Source organism: Tursiops truncatus, chromosome 13 (assembly GCF_011762595.2).
Source record: "Tursiops truncatus isolate mTurTru1 chromosome 13, mTurTru1.mat.Y, whole genome shotgun sequence".
Classification (NCBI taxonomy): Eukaryota; Metazoa; Chordata; class Mammalia; order Artiodactyla; family Delphinidae; genus Tursiops; species Tursiops truncatus.
Window position 1 is genome coordinate 23,731,177 of NC_047046.1, and position 16,326 is coordinate 23,747,502.

Here is a 16,326-nt window from a genome sequence, read left to right on the forward strand (position 1 = left end):
GTTCATGTGTCATTGTCAGAATTTGTTTTGAGGAGGACTGAATGAGGATGGGTATGTGTAGTGAGGCAGCTGCAGAAGGAGTACTTGGGAGCTTGGTCTTGTATGTGAAATGGGTAAAAATGTGACTGCAACATCTCACTTGATGGTTAGTTGTGAGAAACCCTTCCAACTCAGTGTGGGTTTTGGTCTTTTCAGGTGGTCTTTCCCAGATGATACTGGAGAAAGGAAGGACTTGATGTAAGTTAACTGATTATTCCCTGCAACGCTAGCCATTTTGGGAGATGGTGTAGTGTGGCGGTTGAGTAAAATACTCTGACCAGGCACATCAGGCTTTGAATGGCAGGCCCACCTCTAATTAACTGTGGAATCCTGCATAAATTACTCAATCTCTATAAGCTTCAGTTTTCTCATGTAACATGGAGATGGTAATAACACTTACCTTCTAGAGTGGAGATTCTTAGTATTAAGAGAGATGGTACTTGTAAAATGCTTACTAGCACAGTATCTGGCATATAAGTACTTGGTGAATGTTGGCTCTTGTTTTCACTGGTTCCTTTCCTTTAGTTAGAGCACAGCTGTGTATCAGTGTTGGGCTGAAAGTTGAGCTGAACCATGCTGCCAGCTGGGCGCCACTGAGTGTCTCCTTTCCCATAGCCCAGCCCTTCTCCTGAACTCCCATGGCAGCCCTGGCCCCAGCCACATAACCCGAGTGAAAGCATGGAGGCAGAACATTGCAAGTGAGGCAACCAGTGTGATCAGAGCAGGTTTGTGGGTACACATATGTATGGAGGTGGGAGGTTAGGTTATAAGGAGGGGTGGGGTCAAGACTACTTGAGAGGGTACTAAGGGCATAAGTAGAGGTTTTAGACTAGAAATAAGGGATTTCCTTGATAATGCAAAATTGGCAGAAATCTTTGTGTGCTGGACTGGACTAGTGAGAATATGGGGAGAGGGAGGGAGTGGACATATAGCTATAGAGGAGAAATCTAAACTCGGTAATTGACTGACTTGCTCTTTGGAAGAGAAGTCAAAGATTATTTCAGTATGGATTACAGGGATGATAGAGAAGGGGAGTCCCTGAGAAAATCGAGAAGGGAAACATTTACAGGAAGACAGAGTTTGATTTTAGGTGAAGTGAGCTAGAGCTTCTAGCAGGTTGTGAGGAATGAGGATATGGGATTTTCCACATACTCAGCCTTTTCCAGTACTTGTTACTCCTGTTACCTTAATGACAGTTATTTCCCTCTCATAGTCTTCCTAGAGCCTGGGTTTAGCACTGTCCCCACAGCCAGGAGATAAGCCTCTCAGGCCTGGTATCCTAGTCACTTTGCAGGGTGTAGACCTTGATATCACTGGTACATTCATGATAGAGGCCATAATTTAGAACCTACCCCAGCTCTTCAGAGAGACATTGGCTTCCTGAGCTATGGGATTTCCAGCAAGGTTTACTTTCCAGCCAGGGCATATGGGTTTTGGGGGAATCCTCAGACTCACTTTCATTGGGCAATGAAATGCCAGGATGTTGGGGAGAGGAGGATGCTGAAACCCAAGTTCATCCAAGGCCTCAGGATGTACTTTGAACAGGCCTTGCTTCCATCATTCAACACCCTCCCCTTCCCCCATCGGTGGCCCCTGGTGTTTGAGGAGAGCATTACCCTACCCCTCCTTTCTCTCCCTTTTGGGCTCAGACTTGGGAGTTCTGGGAGAGAGGTACAGTCTTGTATTAGGAATGCTGCCTGGGGTAGGGCCACCAACGAGGGTTATTCCTATAGCGCAAAGCTTTCTCTTCATGAACTCCCAAGACTAGAGTTGTTTGGCTGTCATAGCATGGCTTGAATTTCCTGTGAATTTCCATTTTTCTTTCCTAATCTTTTATAGCACAGCTAAGCAGACTCACTGTCCTGTGCCATTAACTAGTTAGAATGCTTTTAGCTGTGTTTCATAGCAGACGCTAACTTAACCAGCTGAAATGGAAGAAAACTTGGTCTCTCACATAAGTTTTCTGGAGCTCAGATGGGCTTATGGTAGCTGGTATGTCATTGAGGATCCAGATTCTTTCCATCAAGCTACTCTTGTCCACTGCAGTTTGTTGGCTTTGCTGGGCAGTTGGCTCCCCTCACTGTCAAAGAATGTCTGCTCAGTCCCAGGCTTTGTATCAGTATCCAGAGGATACTAAAGAGCGCTGAGTCTTTATCTTTTGGGGAAGCCATTTCCTAGAAGCTGCCCAGCCAATTTGTCTCTGCATCTCATTCCCATTCTTGAACCAGTTGTTGATAAAGGGAATAGAACTATTGAATCAGTTTACTCCAATAAGTTATCGTCATTCCTGGAGTTTGTCTCTTTCATTCAGGCCAGTGTACCTGACCTCCCTTCCATCTTAAGAGCCTGGCTTATAAGATACTTAACAGCTGTCTCCTGGAAGAAGGCCTGGCTGTACTTTCCCATTTTTCCCCCTACTTTTGATTACTACTAACTTTCCAAGTACTGGCTGCTCAACTGCTTCCTTGGGGGTGGGGGCACTATTCTTTCCTACCTGACCCCCCTCCTTAACTTCCACGAGGTTCTCTGTGGCCCTCTGCCTTTTTACTTTGAGGAGGCCTTGCACATCCTTCCAGTCTTGATTGCTTCTAAACTCATTTCATGCCTGCTAGACTTTCCAAAGTTGCTCCACGTAAGATACCTTGTTAGCTGAGACATCATGTCATCAAGTCCTCCTGCCCTTACTCTATATCTGGCTTTTAACTCTTGAAGACTGCATTAACTTCCTCTTTTGCCTCTACTCTTCCATTGCCCTTACTCTATATCTGGCTTTCAGCTCCTGAAGACTGCATTAACTTCCTCTTTTGCCTCTACTCTTCCATTCACCAAAATAGTTTTTGTGCCGTTTAGCTTCTGCTGTGCTATTCTTAGCAACACTCCTTTATTTCCTTCTGGCTCCATCTCACCAGTTATTGGCTAATGGCTTTGCCCTCTGCTTGGTGCCTGCATTTGTTCATTTCTGTCATACCAGCTTCTAAGTCTGAAAAGGAGGCACTCACAGGCAGCTTCAAACCAATCCTCCCCACTCTACACCTATTAACTATTGGTTCAACATGAAAGGGAAGGTGAAAGGACACACAGGAAAGATGGAATTAGATTCAGGTGTCTATGTTCTGCCACTGTTACTTGAGATTGTTTTCCAGCTTTTGTTTATAGAAACAAAGCATTTGTGAGAATTCTAAACAGGGCTTATTTCTGAAGTTGAAGAATCACTCAGCAAATCCTACTGCAGGGAGGGAGGGCTAATGAAGTTGAAGTACTAGGAAGAGACAGACCTCATGCTCAGTCCACAAAGCCAGGTTTGGTTGAAAAGCAACCTGCTTTCTTGTGTTCCTGGAAGAATATAGGGCAGGGTGGGCAGCTCCAGGTTTATAGGCTGCACCCTTAACACTGAGGCTGTTTTTCACCCTTGTACTCAAAATCCACCCATCTTGCTCATTTCACCTGTGAATCAGAGAATGGCTTCATTTTTTGACCCTCTAGTATGAAGTCAAAGTAGCTTTGATCCCTAAATAGACAAGTATCGAGATACTGGGTGAGTTATCGAGATACTGGGTGACAAATCAAGAAGATCTGTCACCTCAGATTGGTGGGACTAAAAAACCTTAAGTGAGGAAAGGGGACTTGAGGCCATAGTTAGAGTATTATAGTAGAATCCTTTTCTCCAATGTTGTGCATGTAGTTAAGATGAATAATTAAAATAATTGTGAGTTGAGGAATGAGGTAGAGCACACAAGAAATCAGTTAACACAGGCACCAGAGTCTTGAGGGAAGTTTTATATGGAAAAAATTTATGGATTGAATCAGAACTCTAAGGCCCCATTTTTCCCTATAGGGGACTTTGACCTGGAGAACAGGAAGGCAACAAACCGCTGACTTTTACCCCAATAAACAAATAGTTTTCACTAGGTGGGTTTAATTTTAGAAATTGCACACCATCATCTGGTATTAGCCACAATCAATACTACCTGTAAGGTCAGCCCAGCCTGAACTGGCCCATTGGGGTCTTTAAGGCTCAAGAAAGAGGGCCATAGTTTCCTTCTCCCAAATCAGAGTTCAATTCCATGAGTTCTAAAGAAAAAACTTAAGATAATTTCCCTCAAAGAACCTAGTGAAGAGGAAGGGATTCAGGAAGAAATAAACACAACAGTGCCATTCACTTCATTCATACACTTAGCATATGCAACTTTAATCAACCAAAAGAAAAAGTCCCAAATGTACAAGTGAAAAAAAATCCAAACTGTTGACACAGGCTTAACTAATATCAGCTACTTTTATGTACAGCTGTATAAGTTCAAAAAAGCTATCCTATATGTATGTACAAAAGTTGTTTATACACAGGTCTGTACATAAGGGTCTATACATTTATTTCCTCAGAACCCTTAAGGTGCCACCTTTTGGTGAAGACACCAACACTTCATTCACATATCTTACAAAAAAAGACTGTTTCCTGTATTCAGGACTGACAACACTGCATCCTGTATTCAGACCATGTAGGCTCCACTCGATTGGTTAGTAAGTTCCTTCCATCATAATGCAGACAACACCAGGTGCCTAGGTGCCCTTAAACAGCTTCGCACAGAGTGCTACAAAGTAAAAGCCCATAAACCAACATGAGATGAGGAAGCAGAGTCCTGACCAGGGTGCCACCAAAAGGTCCAGGCTTAGACAAGCCTGCTGCCCTGCTCATTGTCGGTACTCCAGTTCATCTACACTGATGACTTTGGCGGGCATGGAGGGCAGGGGCTGCTGTAGCACATCTGAGCCAAACCATTTGGCAAGGCCCACGGGGGAGCTGCTCCTCTGGCTGGGGCGGTGCTCTAGTTGGGAGTGCACATGAGGCAGGCCTGACCGGCTGGGCACATTCTGAGGCGTCGTCTGAACGCTGACAGCAGCTGCCTGGGAACCAGACCCTGGAGGATGAAGAACTGTGGCGATAAGAACGTTATCATTCAGAGCACAAGGAGGGGAGGTAGTTCTCTAGCAGGCCCTGCTTCACTCAAATCCTATCCATGAAACTCCAAACAGAATTCTTTACCACGTGATTGATTCTAGGCTTCTTTAGGAAATTCCTTTGCAAAATGCCAGAAGACAGTACCTTAGAAAGCTGAGCTATTCAGAAGCAATCGATATTGAGAGCCCATCCTAGATGACATGCCCACTACTTCCCAAGACAAGCAGAAGCAATGACATAAGCTGGCGAGAGAGCATCTACTCTCGGCAGTCCCTATGCTGAATCTGTCAGAAGGATTCTCAGCCTCCTCTCCTAAGAGGCAAAGGGACAAAAGAAAAAAAAAAAAGCCAGAGCACACCTCGCTCTCCCACTGTCTTCACAGGAATTCCAAATCCCACAGAGGTCGGTTTACTTCATCCTATTCTCTGATTACACCCTTCTCCCAGTCTTGCTAGGGTGAATGGTCAGTGTCATTTTATCCCCTTCACTGGAAACTGGTTCAAAAACTTTAAGCCTGAGCCCATCCTCAGCTCACCTGGCCCATTTCTGAACTTACCTGAGCGCTGTAGCTGCTGTTGCATCATTGCCAGATGCAGAGGTGTCCCAGGACGAGGGTTTAGGAGAGGGTGACTAGTGGCAGGTAAAGGGTAAAAGGGTTGACCCAGGATTGGGCCAGATAGTCCCTGTAAATGAGTCAGGTCCATCCCAGGAGGAAGCACACCTATTGGGCAGAAAGAAGAAACTGGTGAGAAATAATCTACCTGGAAATTTTCAAGCCTGACTATACAGTTTTGCTAATCAGAAAGTTTATTAAGAATGAAGAATCCTCAATGCTAGGTTCCTAATCTTTTAATCGACTAAGGGATAGATCAGATTGGACCCACTGGTTAAAATGGAAAAAACCTAGTAACATCTTTTTAGGGATGAAAACCATCAGTTCTAGCAACTGTCATCATGCCAGGTCAGAAACTCACCAGCTTGGAGCAAACTTGGAAGATGCTGTGGATGTACTCCCTGGGCCAGCATCCTTTGGACCAACCCTGGGTGAAGCTGGTGAGCAGGCCGAACGATGGGGACAAGGGGGACTTGGTGCACAGGGCGGAGAAAAGGTGTTCCTGGAACTGGGGATGCCAAGGTGGGTGTTTTTCTCCCAGTTGCTTTAGGTCGGTAATCTTGTTCTTTGGTGTAACGACTGGTCTGTGATAGTGGGGTGGAACATGAAAACCGCTGTAGGGTTGATAGTTTGGGATTTGTAGTGGGAGAAGAGTCTCGATCAGCAGTGGGCACAGAGCTGGATGACAGGAGGTTCTCTGTAAGGATCCAGAAAGAGAATATTTTGGTATTGGCAAACTTTTCTCAAACACATTGTCCTCCCAATGATCCAGTAACTCATTTCTTAGAAAGCTCACAATCCTTATTTGATCCCCTCAACAGATTTAGAGGATTGCATCGTAGGGACCATCGTTTGGCCTTATGAACAGGCCTAGTCAAGGTCATGGGTAGTTAAGGACAGACCTGGGAGTAGACCCGAAGTTTTCCAGTCTTCCAACACCTTGCCGCAAGAGTTTATTTTTGCTACACTCTAAAAAACCAAAGACTATGAAGTTGTAAATGAGATAACTTTTAAGAAGCCCACATCTTTGTTCTTATAACCTTCCCAATCCAGGAATAGCTATGGGCAAGCAAGCCTGGCATATCAGGTCTGGTGGTCTAACTCAGTTGGGCACCCTGGTCTGCCCATATGCCTGTGGTCTGCATCTGTGTGGGAGCTAGTCCTATCCTAGTCAGCTGCTTGGGATTAACATGCTTTTTAGTCTAAGGGGAAAATCAAGTGAGTAAAATTATGCAAATCCATCACAACAGAAAGCTTAAAGAGTAATTATAGTCTGGTGAAGGAATCTGAACTGCCTTTTAGTAGGACCAACAGGATTTCTTTTTTCTTTTTTTCTCAGAAGCTTTCTCACAGGCAAAAAGCTCTCAGACCAATACTCTAGACCTATGTAAACCTCACTCATTAGAATCTGTTTCACTATGTCCTTAAAATCCCAACTGTGCAACCCCTAAAAACCTCTTACATTTTCTACATATTTATAAAAGGCTCTCACACACCTCCTATATGCTTCACCCACTGCAGATTTTATTAGATGATTAGTCTCCACACACTGGAGAGAACCTTTCAGAAATAAACCTGGTTGAACTTTTATTAATTTGCCAAATAAATGTACTAATAATTCAAGCCAAAATAAGGATCCTAAACTAATGCTTGTTCTTCCTAATACCAGCACTCATGCCTGCCACGGTTAGATTGGTCAGAATTTCAAGTGGCTTAAGTAACTGTGAGCTGGTCCAACCCTTCTCACTGTTAAGACACAGAACTGTGGTCCAAAGCAACCAGGGGTCTTGCCCAGGGCTTTGCAGGCTGATGCTCTGTCACATACTTTATTGGGCAGTACATCCTCAACAGCTCTGCAGTACCTTCACTGGGCTTCTGAGTGTCCTCTTTACTGTCACCAAGAGCTGCTTTTCCAGATGCTGGCTCCTCCTTGCTTTTCTCTTTGCTCTCGTACATCTTACGAATCACTGAGGTAGGAGTGAAGGAAGGAGAAAGCTGCAGAGAAAAACAGTATTAACACATTCTTTAAATGCCTTTCCTAATCAACTGGCCAAACTACTGAAGCTGAAGAGTCCCCTTCTGGCTACATGTGGCAGAGGCCAACTCCAACGTTCTGGTCTCTAGCTGCTGGAAGAAAAGCAACAGGATGGGCCAAATAGGCGGTGGCCCAAGTGCACCATCCCATGCTCACAATTTCATCAAAACGTAGATTTAGCTCTAGCATAAAGGTAGTTGAAGCACAGAAGCTTCAATCTACCTGTCTGCGGTGATGGGGATCTGCCTATGGCAGCCTCTGCTTCAGGATTAGGCTGGGAAGGGGGAAAGAACATGGCCAGAAGTATACCCTGCAACAGCAGCCCTCCCAGCTAGGAAAGGACATTTCAGCGACAACCACAGAACCTAAATTTCTCTATACTCGTAGTGTTTCCCATCTTAACCTGGCTACCAGAAAATCCACAATTATGTTCTTAAAGGTCTCCTCAGCCACCAGTACTCACTATTTGGGGTCATTTGTTCCCACCTCTTTATTGCCTACTTTTACATTGATGATTTTATTATGCATGCAACTTTTCTCATTAAACAATCCCAAATCCTTGATGACAGGAGACAGGGCATGAATTATGAACAGAAAAGCTCTTAGATCCTGCCTTCAGGGTGCTTAGTGCAAAGACCCACTTGAGGTCCTGAAGTACAGAGCAATAGTCTTTTCCCCTTATCAGCTTTGACTAGGTGATAAAGGTCTGTGGGGGGATGAAACCTAAAAAAGGTAAATAATGCTGGTACACGAGTCGGCTGTAAAACTTGACTTGTCACCACAAGTAAGCAAACCTCTCTATCCCAGCCTTAACTTGTATTGAGACCTGAATCTGAATTCGTGAACTCCCACCATGTTTCTCTGGACTTCCCATGCTCCAAGCCCAGTCACCTCACCTCCTATCCTTACCCCTGTCCTCCCCTGCTCCCCACTCCAATTCATTTGTTTGAACATATCACACCACGCTGTATGCTCTGGCCCTTACTGGTCTATCTGCTGGAACACACTTTCCCCAAGGTAGGGGCTTCACTAGAACTTACAATCCTGAGTTAGACTGTATCCTGAGAGGGGAGGGCCTAATAAATAGGCAGGCATAAAAGTCTATTAAACCACTGACTCCTGTGGAAGGCACTCAAGGACATTTTGGGGTACACAGTGATCCAACATAGGCACAACCGAACAGGGAGAAGCCTAGGAGTCATTCACAAAGGCAAAGGTCACTGACCATGCTTGTGATGGAGGCGGCTGGGGCAGGGGAAGAGGAATTCCCTCCGTGCACAGGTGCTGGTGACTTGGTCACTCGCGGTTGCCTGTGAACAAACCAATTATCAGTGTGAGCCCCAAGCTGCTCAAACTCCAAGTTCTAAAACCACATAAAACTCAAGGCCAGCCTAGGAAGCATCCCATTTCCTTTCTTCAATTCAATTTCCCAAGCATTTAATAAGTGTCTAACATATGCAAAACCATGTGCTAAGTTCTGAGGAAAGACAAAAGCTTAATGATACATGGTCCCGGGCCTTGCAAGAACTCTCATCTAGGGGAGATACTTACTAACCTAGGGCAAACAAGGAATGTCAATATTAGGGTACCAACAAAGTACAATGGGAAAATGAGGGGTAGAAGGAATGAGAGGATACCCCTACGATGCAGGGACTTTGCAAAAGCTTCTCTTGGAAGGAGCTGCATTGAGTGTGCCAATGATAAACTACAGACGGAGAACAATGATTCAGGTAGAAGGAACAGGTACAGGGACTCGGGAAGGCCTTGGGAATGTAGGGTTATCCAGCGCTAGTGTGTAGTTTACTTGCTGACTATTCCAGTGAGGTAGGCTAGGGAGGGCCTTTATTCTGTAGGGCAGGCTGTGCTCCAGAAGGTAGGGAGCAACACTGAGTAGTACAGTGCCTGGCATAGAACTGAGGCTCTGTGAGACACTGATTCAAGTCAAATAGAGCACCAAGACTTTGAGCTATTTTAGGACCCAGTTACATGAAGCATTCCCCGCTACTCCTGGTCTACACACAGGGTTGGTCCCAGGCTTCCCTTATCAAGTTTAAAAGAGCAGACTTCCCTTCTCTCCCCAGACATCCTACTTATTCTCTCTTAACTTGGAAGAAAACAGGAAACAGTTGATGACATAAACAGGCTGAGAGAAGAATGAACTATGTGAGCTCACTGGCTAATCAAAGCTTCACTGCATTTCAGCCATGTCAGACCTTGTTCTGCAAAGGCCAAAGCTCCAAGTACAGTCAATGATTCTGGAAGTTCTCTGACTCATAAGCAGATGGGAATCCTAAACTCATGGCTTCTTTCCAGTCTGTACCAGGTAAGCCCCAGTGCTGCCACCCTGAGACTCTATGAGTATGATGACAAGGGGAGAGAGAGACAGTAGTACTCTGGGTGACTAAGAGGTAACCTCCAATCTGGTGGTTCTGCACGACCTATCATTTATTCCTTCTGATAAACATATTTAAGCACCTACTATGTGCTAGACACTGTTCTAGGTGCTGGGGATACAGCAGTAAACAAAACAAAAATCTCTGGCTTCATTACATTCTTGTGTTTGCAGGATAGAAGGGTTACTATGGGCAGGGAGACAGAAAAAAAAATATGCTAGAAGGTGATAGGTTCAATAAAAAAATAAAGCAAGGCAAGGAGAAACCATATCTGTTGGGGGACACAATTGTGTACACGGTATTCAGGGAAGGCCTGCCATTTGATCTAAAAATTGAAGGCTCCACTGACAGTGACTTGGATCTACCTGCTAGCTTCAAGTAAGTCACATTTTAAAAACCTAAGTTTCTGTATCTGTAAAATGCAGTTCTTTACCTCATCTACCTCACAGAGTTGTTGCCAAGAGCAAATTAAATTGTGGATATCAAAAGTGCTTTGAAGGTCAACAAATCGTTACATTGTAGACAGAAGTCCAGTGAAGGGGCTTGGCAGACCAGTCCTGAGCTCTCTGTTTAGGCTGAGGGCTATAGATCAGACCCATTTATGCAACGGAATGGGGTACTTACTGGTCCCAATGTTTTCTGAAAGTTTCAACATACAAAACCAGCTAAAGGAAGACACTGAGACAGCAATTTTAATAATCACATCAAAACAAATACGGCTTAAGTACCAAATACTATATGGGGCAGGAGTACAGTGTTCAAGGATGCATATTTTGGTGATAAAACTAAAAATACGAAGGTGGTGATTACTTTTAAAGACTGGACAATGGTCACTTCTGGAGAAAAGGGGTATTATCGGGATAAGGCAGAAGGAGGGCTTCTGGGTAGCTAACGAGAGTTTACCTTACAATAAGCCATACATTTGCTTCATGCAGTTTTCTGCTTATTTTATTTTACAATAAAAAAGAACAATATTGCTACCCTTTCCTCCCCAACTTATGGTTCATTTCATTTCACTACTTGTTGAAACTAGTGGAGAGAATGGGAGGAGAGTGAAGTCAGTAATCATTTGTTAACAGTTCTGACCAACAAACCTGAATCAAGGCACAGTTTGATACTCAACAAGGAATCTGAGGGGGAGGAAGCTAGGTGTAGTTTTACTTTTCATCATTTCATAAGCATAACTGCAAATAAGTAGCTATGCTAGCTACATGTGTAAAAACGAATCTGCTAAATGAAAAATATAAATAAAATTATATAGGATGAAAAGCCTATGCCCCTGCACTAGAATTCAATCATACGATTTCCTCTACTGAACATTCAGGAGATGGAACTGTCACCATATATTGTATAATATATCAGTGTGTAAAACAGAAGTTATACTATGGATAACTAATTTGCAAATCTCCACAAGGGTAGGATTAATAATTTACCTGTTTCTGAATCCATCTCTGGTTCTGTCCACCTGTGGTTTGCCAAAACCAGGCTGGTAGAAGTTTGCTGCCTGCACTGCAAGGTCGTGTGGCAGGGCCAGTCCCTCCAAAGCTGCCTGTTGCAATTCTAGCTGGCTCATCTGCTGAACAGAAGTGGCAGAGGGGGGTCAGCAGAAGAATGACAGTCAGTGCACTTTCTACAAAGGTCTCTCTTTGCTCTTTTGGGAAAGGTATGTTTAAGCAGCAGCTGAGGGAAATTAAATACTGCAAACCTGACTAAACTATGCTGCCATCCACTGAACAGAATTTCAGCTATTTAAGTATGACATAATTTCACCAATTTTCTAGCCTTCACTGAGCTTGAGTTATAATTCAAAACCACTTCCAAGCATTGCAGCAATTTAATTCTCTATCCCACAAGCAACAATAAGGGTAAAAAGCAAGCAACAGATTAAGTTTGAGAAAGAGCTCAGCCAGACCTGGGCTGTGACAGGGCTCATGGGCTTGCGCATGCCTTGGAATGGATCTCCGAGAAGCTGCTGTGGTCCTGGTGTGAAACCTGTTGGGAAGGTTAAAGATTCAGTGCATGTCAAGATAGCACCTGTCCCTCCAAGAGGCATTATCACCAATGCATGCTGCTCCTCGCTGAACACCATCTCTTTCAGGAAGTACTGATTTCCTGGGCTGATGATGTCTCTCTTCTTCTGTGGACCTCAATCAGAGCACTTAATGACTCAAACTGCTGGTATCTATCTTCCCAGCTAAGCTGTCAGTTTTGTTTCTTTCAGAGCCGAGACCTCTATCTGGGAGAGAATAGCTTTTCTAGCCAGTGATTTGGCCCATTGCAACCACACCAGCTGATACCAAAGCAGAGGCCAGTGCTCTGAGGTTCATACTCTTTCCATTATATCTCCCTAATTGTGGAAAGATTACAAAAACTTCCTCTCAAGGTATGACTGGCAGGGGCCAGAGCAGCCAGCAGCCTAAAGTGGTCGCAGGTGCAAGAACACTGAGATTGTGTACAACACTTTGCTAAGACAGCTTTCTGGAAGTGCTTCTTTCATTCATGTTCTGAATTAGCCACAAGACCTCCCAGTTGGTCGTGTACAACTTCACCAGGTTGGTAGAGAGCCACTACTCTGACTTCTCTATTAAGGAAAAACCTATGGAGCCAAATTAACTTTTCTAGATTGAATTCCCAAAATAAGGAAGATGACTAAAAAGCTGGATCCAATTTAGATCAACCTCAAGAGAAAAAGTACAAAACTTCACCATGAACCTATTTATCTAGAAGGGCAGCTGGATAATAAACTATCTTCCACATCTGTGTCCTTACCACCCCCTGAAAAAATCATAACAAATTAACACATTTCTTTTTAAACTCTTCAAGGATACCCATGAAAAAGACTTTGCCAGTTTTAAGGAAAAGGTATAACCTAGGGGAAGGGGAGGGGAAATGATAACAGATAGGCATCTACGCACAAAAGCATTTACCAATTGGTGATGGTATTCTGGGACGAAGGTAGTCTGCTGAGGCTGCTCTCGTCTGAAACACCTGTGACAAGGGAGGAGAGGGTGCTCTTTGGCCCAGTACAGATGTCGTAGGCTCCAAGCTCCCCATAAGGCCACTCAGAAGATTGGAAGAAGCAGGTCTCTGAACAGGTGGACCCAGAAGTTCCTAAAGGCAGAAAAGTCAAATCCTTGTGAACAAACCTAGTTCTTCCTCCTAGTCAGAGGTTGCCAATGATGAATCTCCCTCCTGTTGCACTAAAGGACTTGGCACATGTACATTCAACAAATTGCTCTGAATGTTCAGCTACCAACATTTCCTTTAAGTTAGTGCTACAAATATAAGTTAGATACTTTAAATTTCCATAGAAATTGCAAACCTGCAAACTGGAAACCAAGCGCTTACTTCATCATCTTTTTTAGCCACCTACCCACCCCACATTGAGATTAACAAGCGACACAGAACTATGTCAGGCAGCAACATCATATCCTTCGTTGCTGGGCAACATGGATCATTCTCTAAGGCCCAAAGGTGGACCACCACACAAAACCAGTTCGGAGGACTACTGTTCAGGACTCCAAGGCCTCAGTATAAGATTGTGAAGTACCTGCAAGATGTTCTTAGGGACAGGCTGGCTTGGAATCTCAGCAGGGGACATCAAATGGCTTTCAAGCGTTCGCTAAAAAAATCAAAGGAAAACTGGTTTTAACCTTCTTACTTACTAAACTTATTAATTGGGGACCACCACAAGAAAACATAAAAACTCCCCAGGGAGTTGGCACTTAACAGCAGAATGATGTCCATATCACAGAAAAGTCAGATCAACTTGTCCCACTCTCTCATCACACAGGTCCCAAAGATCTCGGAACAGAAAGAATTTTCACATGTACGTGCAAAGTCCACTCAGAGACCCTCAGACAAGGTCTTTTCTGTGGTAACCCTAAGTCCATTTTACTATTTCTAACACTGTGACCAAAAGAAGGGGAAAAGAAAATGGTGAAACAGGGGAACACTTATTTACTGAGAAGGCACAAGTAGGAAATTTTGATAATCTATAGATTTTAATTTGAGGCAACCTTTGCTACCCATTGTCTTTAACAAGATTTATAGACCATAGATGGTACGAAAAACCTAGTAACAACATGTGAGTTTGGCCAAAATTGTTATATTTCAGAGTTTCATATTTCAGGAAATTTACACTTTATTATTTTTTAACAAGCTACTCCAAATGGGTCTCATATACAGGGCAAAATTCATATCCTCCACTTTTAGCTCTTTTAATGCAGCAGCAGTTATATTTTGCATCGAACTTGTATTACCTCTGGTGCTTCAGGACATCCTTGTGTCCATTTAGCTCTGCCTGAAGTGCTTTCTCTGTCAGTTTCCCTTCCACAAGCTGGAACTGCCAAGGTCCACAGCAATGTCCTCGGGAGTGACAAATAGCCCAAAGATATCCAAGTGTTTCATTGCTGGTTTTGGAATTGGAACTGACCGTAAATGATTTTAATAAGATCTCCTCAAGAGTCATTTAATTCCGTTTAACAAAAACAAATAGGCGGGCTTTCTTGGTGGCGCAGTGGTTAAGAATCCGCCTGCCAAGGCAGGGGACACAGGTTCGAGCCCTGCTCTGGGAAGATCCCACATGCCGTGGAGCAGGCCTGTGTGCCACAACTACTGAGCCTGCGTGCCACAACTACTGAAGCCTGTGCGCCTACAGCCTGTGCTCCACAACAAGAGAAGCCACCGCAATGAGAAGCCCGTGCACCGCAACGGAAAGTAGCCCCCGCTCGCCGCAACTAGAGAAAGCCCGCACCCAGCAACGAAGACCCAACACAGCCAAAAGTAAATAAATAAAATAAATAAATTTATTTAAAAAAACCCAAAAAAAACAAATAGGCAACTTTATACTACATGGCTTACTATATTTGGAGGATAGTGTCTACAATTTAATTTGAAATAGAGTTTAGACTGAACCAACGTGTCCTATTTTGGGGATAAACAATATGATTGAACCAAAACAGAGGCAATCAGAAATAGTATACATAACACAGTCACAGTAACTAAAAGCTTGGAAGAACTCCATGACTTAAACAACAATATGCAAATCAAGTAATATTTTGGGATAATGCCCGGTACACTTATTACATTATTTTCTTGTTGCTTTCTTTTCTAGGTTGAGTTTGTGTTACTCTTTGCCTAGCACCTTAAATTATATCATCCATTCCTTTATGCGTGTGTTTGAGGCTCATTCCCTCAGCTGAAGCCAGATATATTTCAGAGCACTGAAACCCCAACATCATACCAGTTATCCTCACAACTCCGGGTCAACTGTGTTAATATCAAACCCTAGAATCATATCTGAAAGAAGATGTTCAAAAGCATCAGGTAAACTGTTGAATTCCCCTGCTCCCATTTCTTTACTTACAATAAAAGTGGCTATTTACAAGATTTGATCCCTACCACTGTAGTCAGCACGTAATCACCATGACATAAAGGTACTGGGTTGACCAAGAAGTTTGTTTGGGTTTTTCCGTTAAATCACAGAAAACCCCAAATGGACTTTTTGGCCAACCCAATAACAAGAAAGCAGAACAGGATAGTTTGCAGTCCTGTAATCTGGTCCTCATTTGAAAGCATTTATATCTAGTAATTCTTTGCATGGAAATTATCTAAAGCAGCTTACAAGGAACATTCCCCTATTACTGGCATGGTGTGGTCAGATACACAGAAATAAGTCTATCTTATACCTATCTGAGATGCCTCCTTTCAGAGGCAGAGAGTCAGGTAGGTAGGCCAGGAACAATGGCATCTGTTAGGATCTAGCACTAACAGCTGGTCAGAAAAGAAACATCAAAAATCAGCTGCCCTCCACTGGTACAAGGCACAGTGAAACAGCTACTTCTCCCATGGTTAACCTATAGTTCTCAGACAAGAAGGTGTCAGGAAAAACAAGAGGCAAAACTCAGTTTGGTAAATTTGCTATAACATAGCAACTAGAGTAAGTCTATGTTTTTATTTATTATTCAGATTTACCATTTCCCTTTCACTTTGTATCATCAAGGGTTAGCAACAGTAACACATAGACCATGGCTGAGAGGCGCCCTCTAAATGTGTTATGACAAAGACCAGTATGTGCTACACACCTGCATTTACTGACATGCAGTCACCTTGTAACCCAACTTCATGTCTAAAGGTGTTTTATAAGTTTGGAGTCACAGCTTTTTTTTATTAGTAAATTAACAGAATGCAACTGTCTTGAAAAATTCATCTTAGATACTTTACAAATGATATGTATACCTGTCAACTGCCTAATCAAGAAAGCAAGTAATCTCAGGTATCTGGGAGTAAT

General features: G+C 43.4%; 1 protein-coding gene across 9 annotated transcripts in view; it reads right to left on the minus strand.

Annotated features, from left to right (window-relative positions):
* Positions 1–4,199: 4,199 nt before the first annotated feature.
* The window catches only part of EIF4ENIF1 (eukaryotic translation initiation factor 4E nuclear import factor 1), a 42,668-nt gene continuing 30,541 nt past the window's right edge, over positions 4,200–16,326 (minus strand). For 7 of the 9 annotated variants that reach the window (XM_019950082.3, XM_019950081.3, XM_033837248.2 and 4 more), the window contains 9 exons: positions 13,585–13,656; positions 12,962–13,145; positions 11,947–12,026; positions 11,468–11,610; positions 8,867–8,951; positions 7,469–7,601; positions 5,968–6,303; positions 5,550–5,714; positions 4,200–4,967 (listed from right to left, as the gene is read on the minus strand). In XM_019950082.3, coding sequence (XP_019805641.2) covers positions 4,726–4,967; positions 5,550–5,714; positions 5,968–6,303; positions 7,469–7,601; positions 8,867–8,951; positions 11,468–11,610; positions 11,947–12,026; positions 12,962–13,145; positions 13,585–13,656 — 1,440 coding nt within the window. In that variant the 3' untranslated portion in view covers positions 4,200–4,725. The remainder of the gene's footprint in view (positions 4,968–5,549; positions 5,715–5,967; positions 6,304–7,468; positions 7,602–8,866; positions 8,952–11,467; positions 11,611–11,946; positions 12,027–12,961; positions 13,146–13,584; positions 13,657–16,326) is intronic. The other 2 variants (XM_019950079.3, XM_019950080.3) reach the window with 2 other exon arrangements.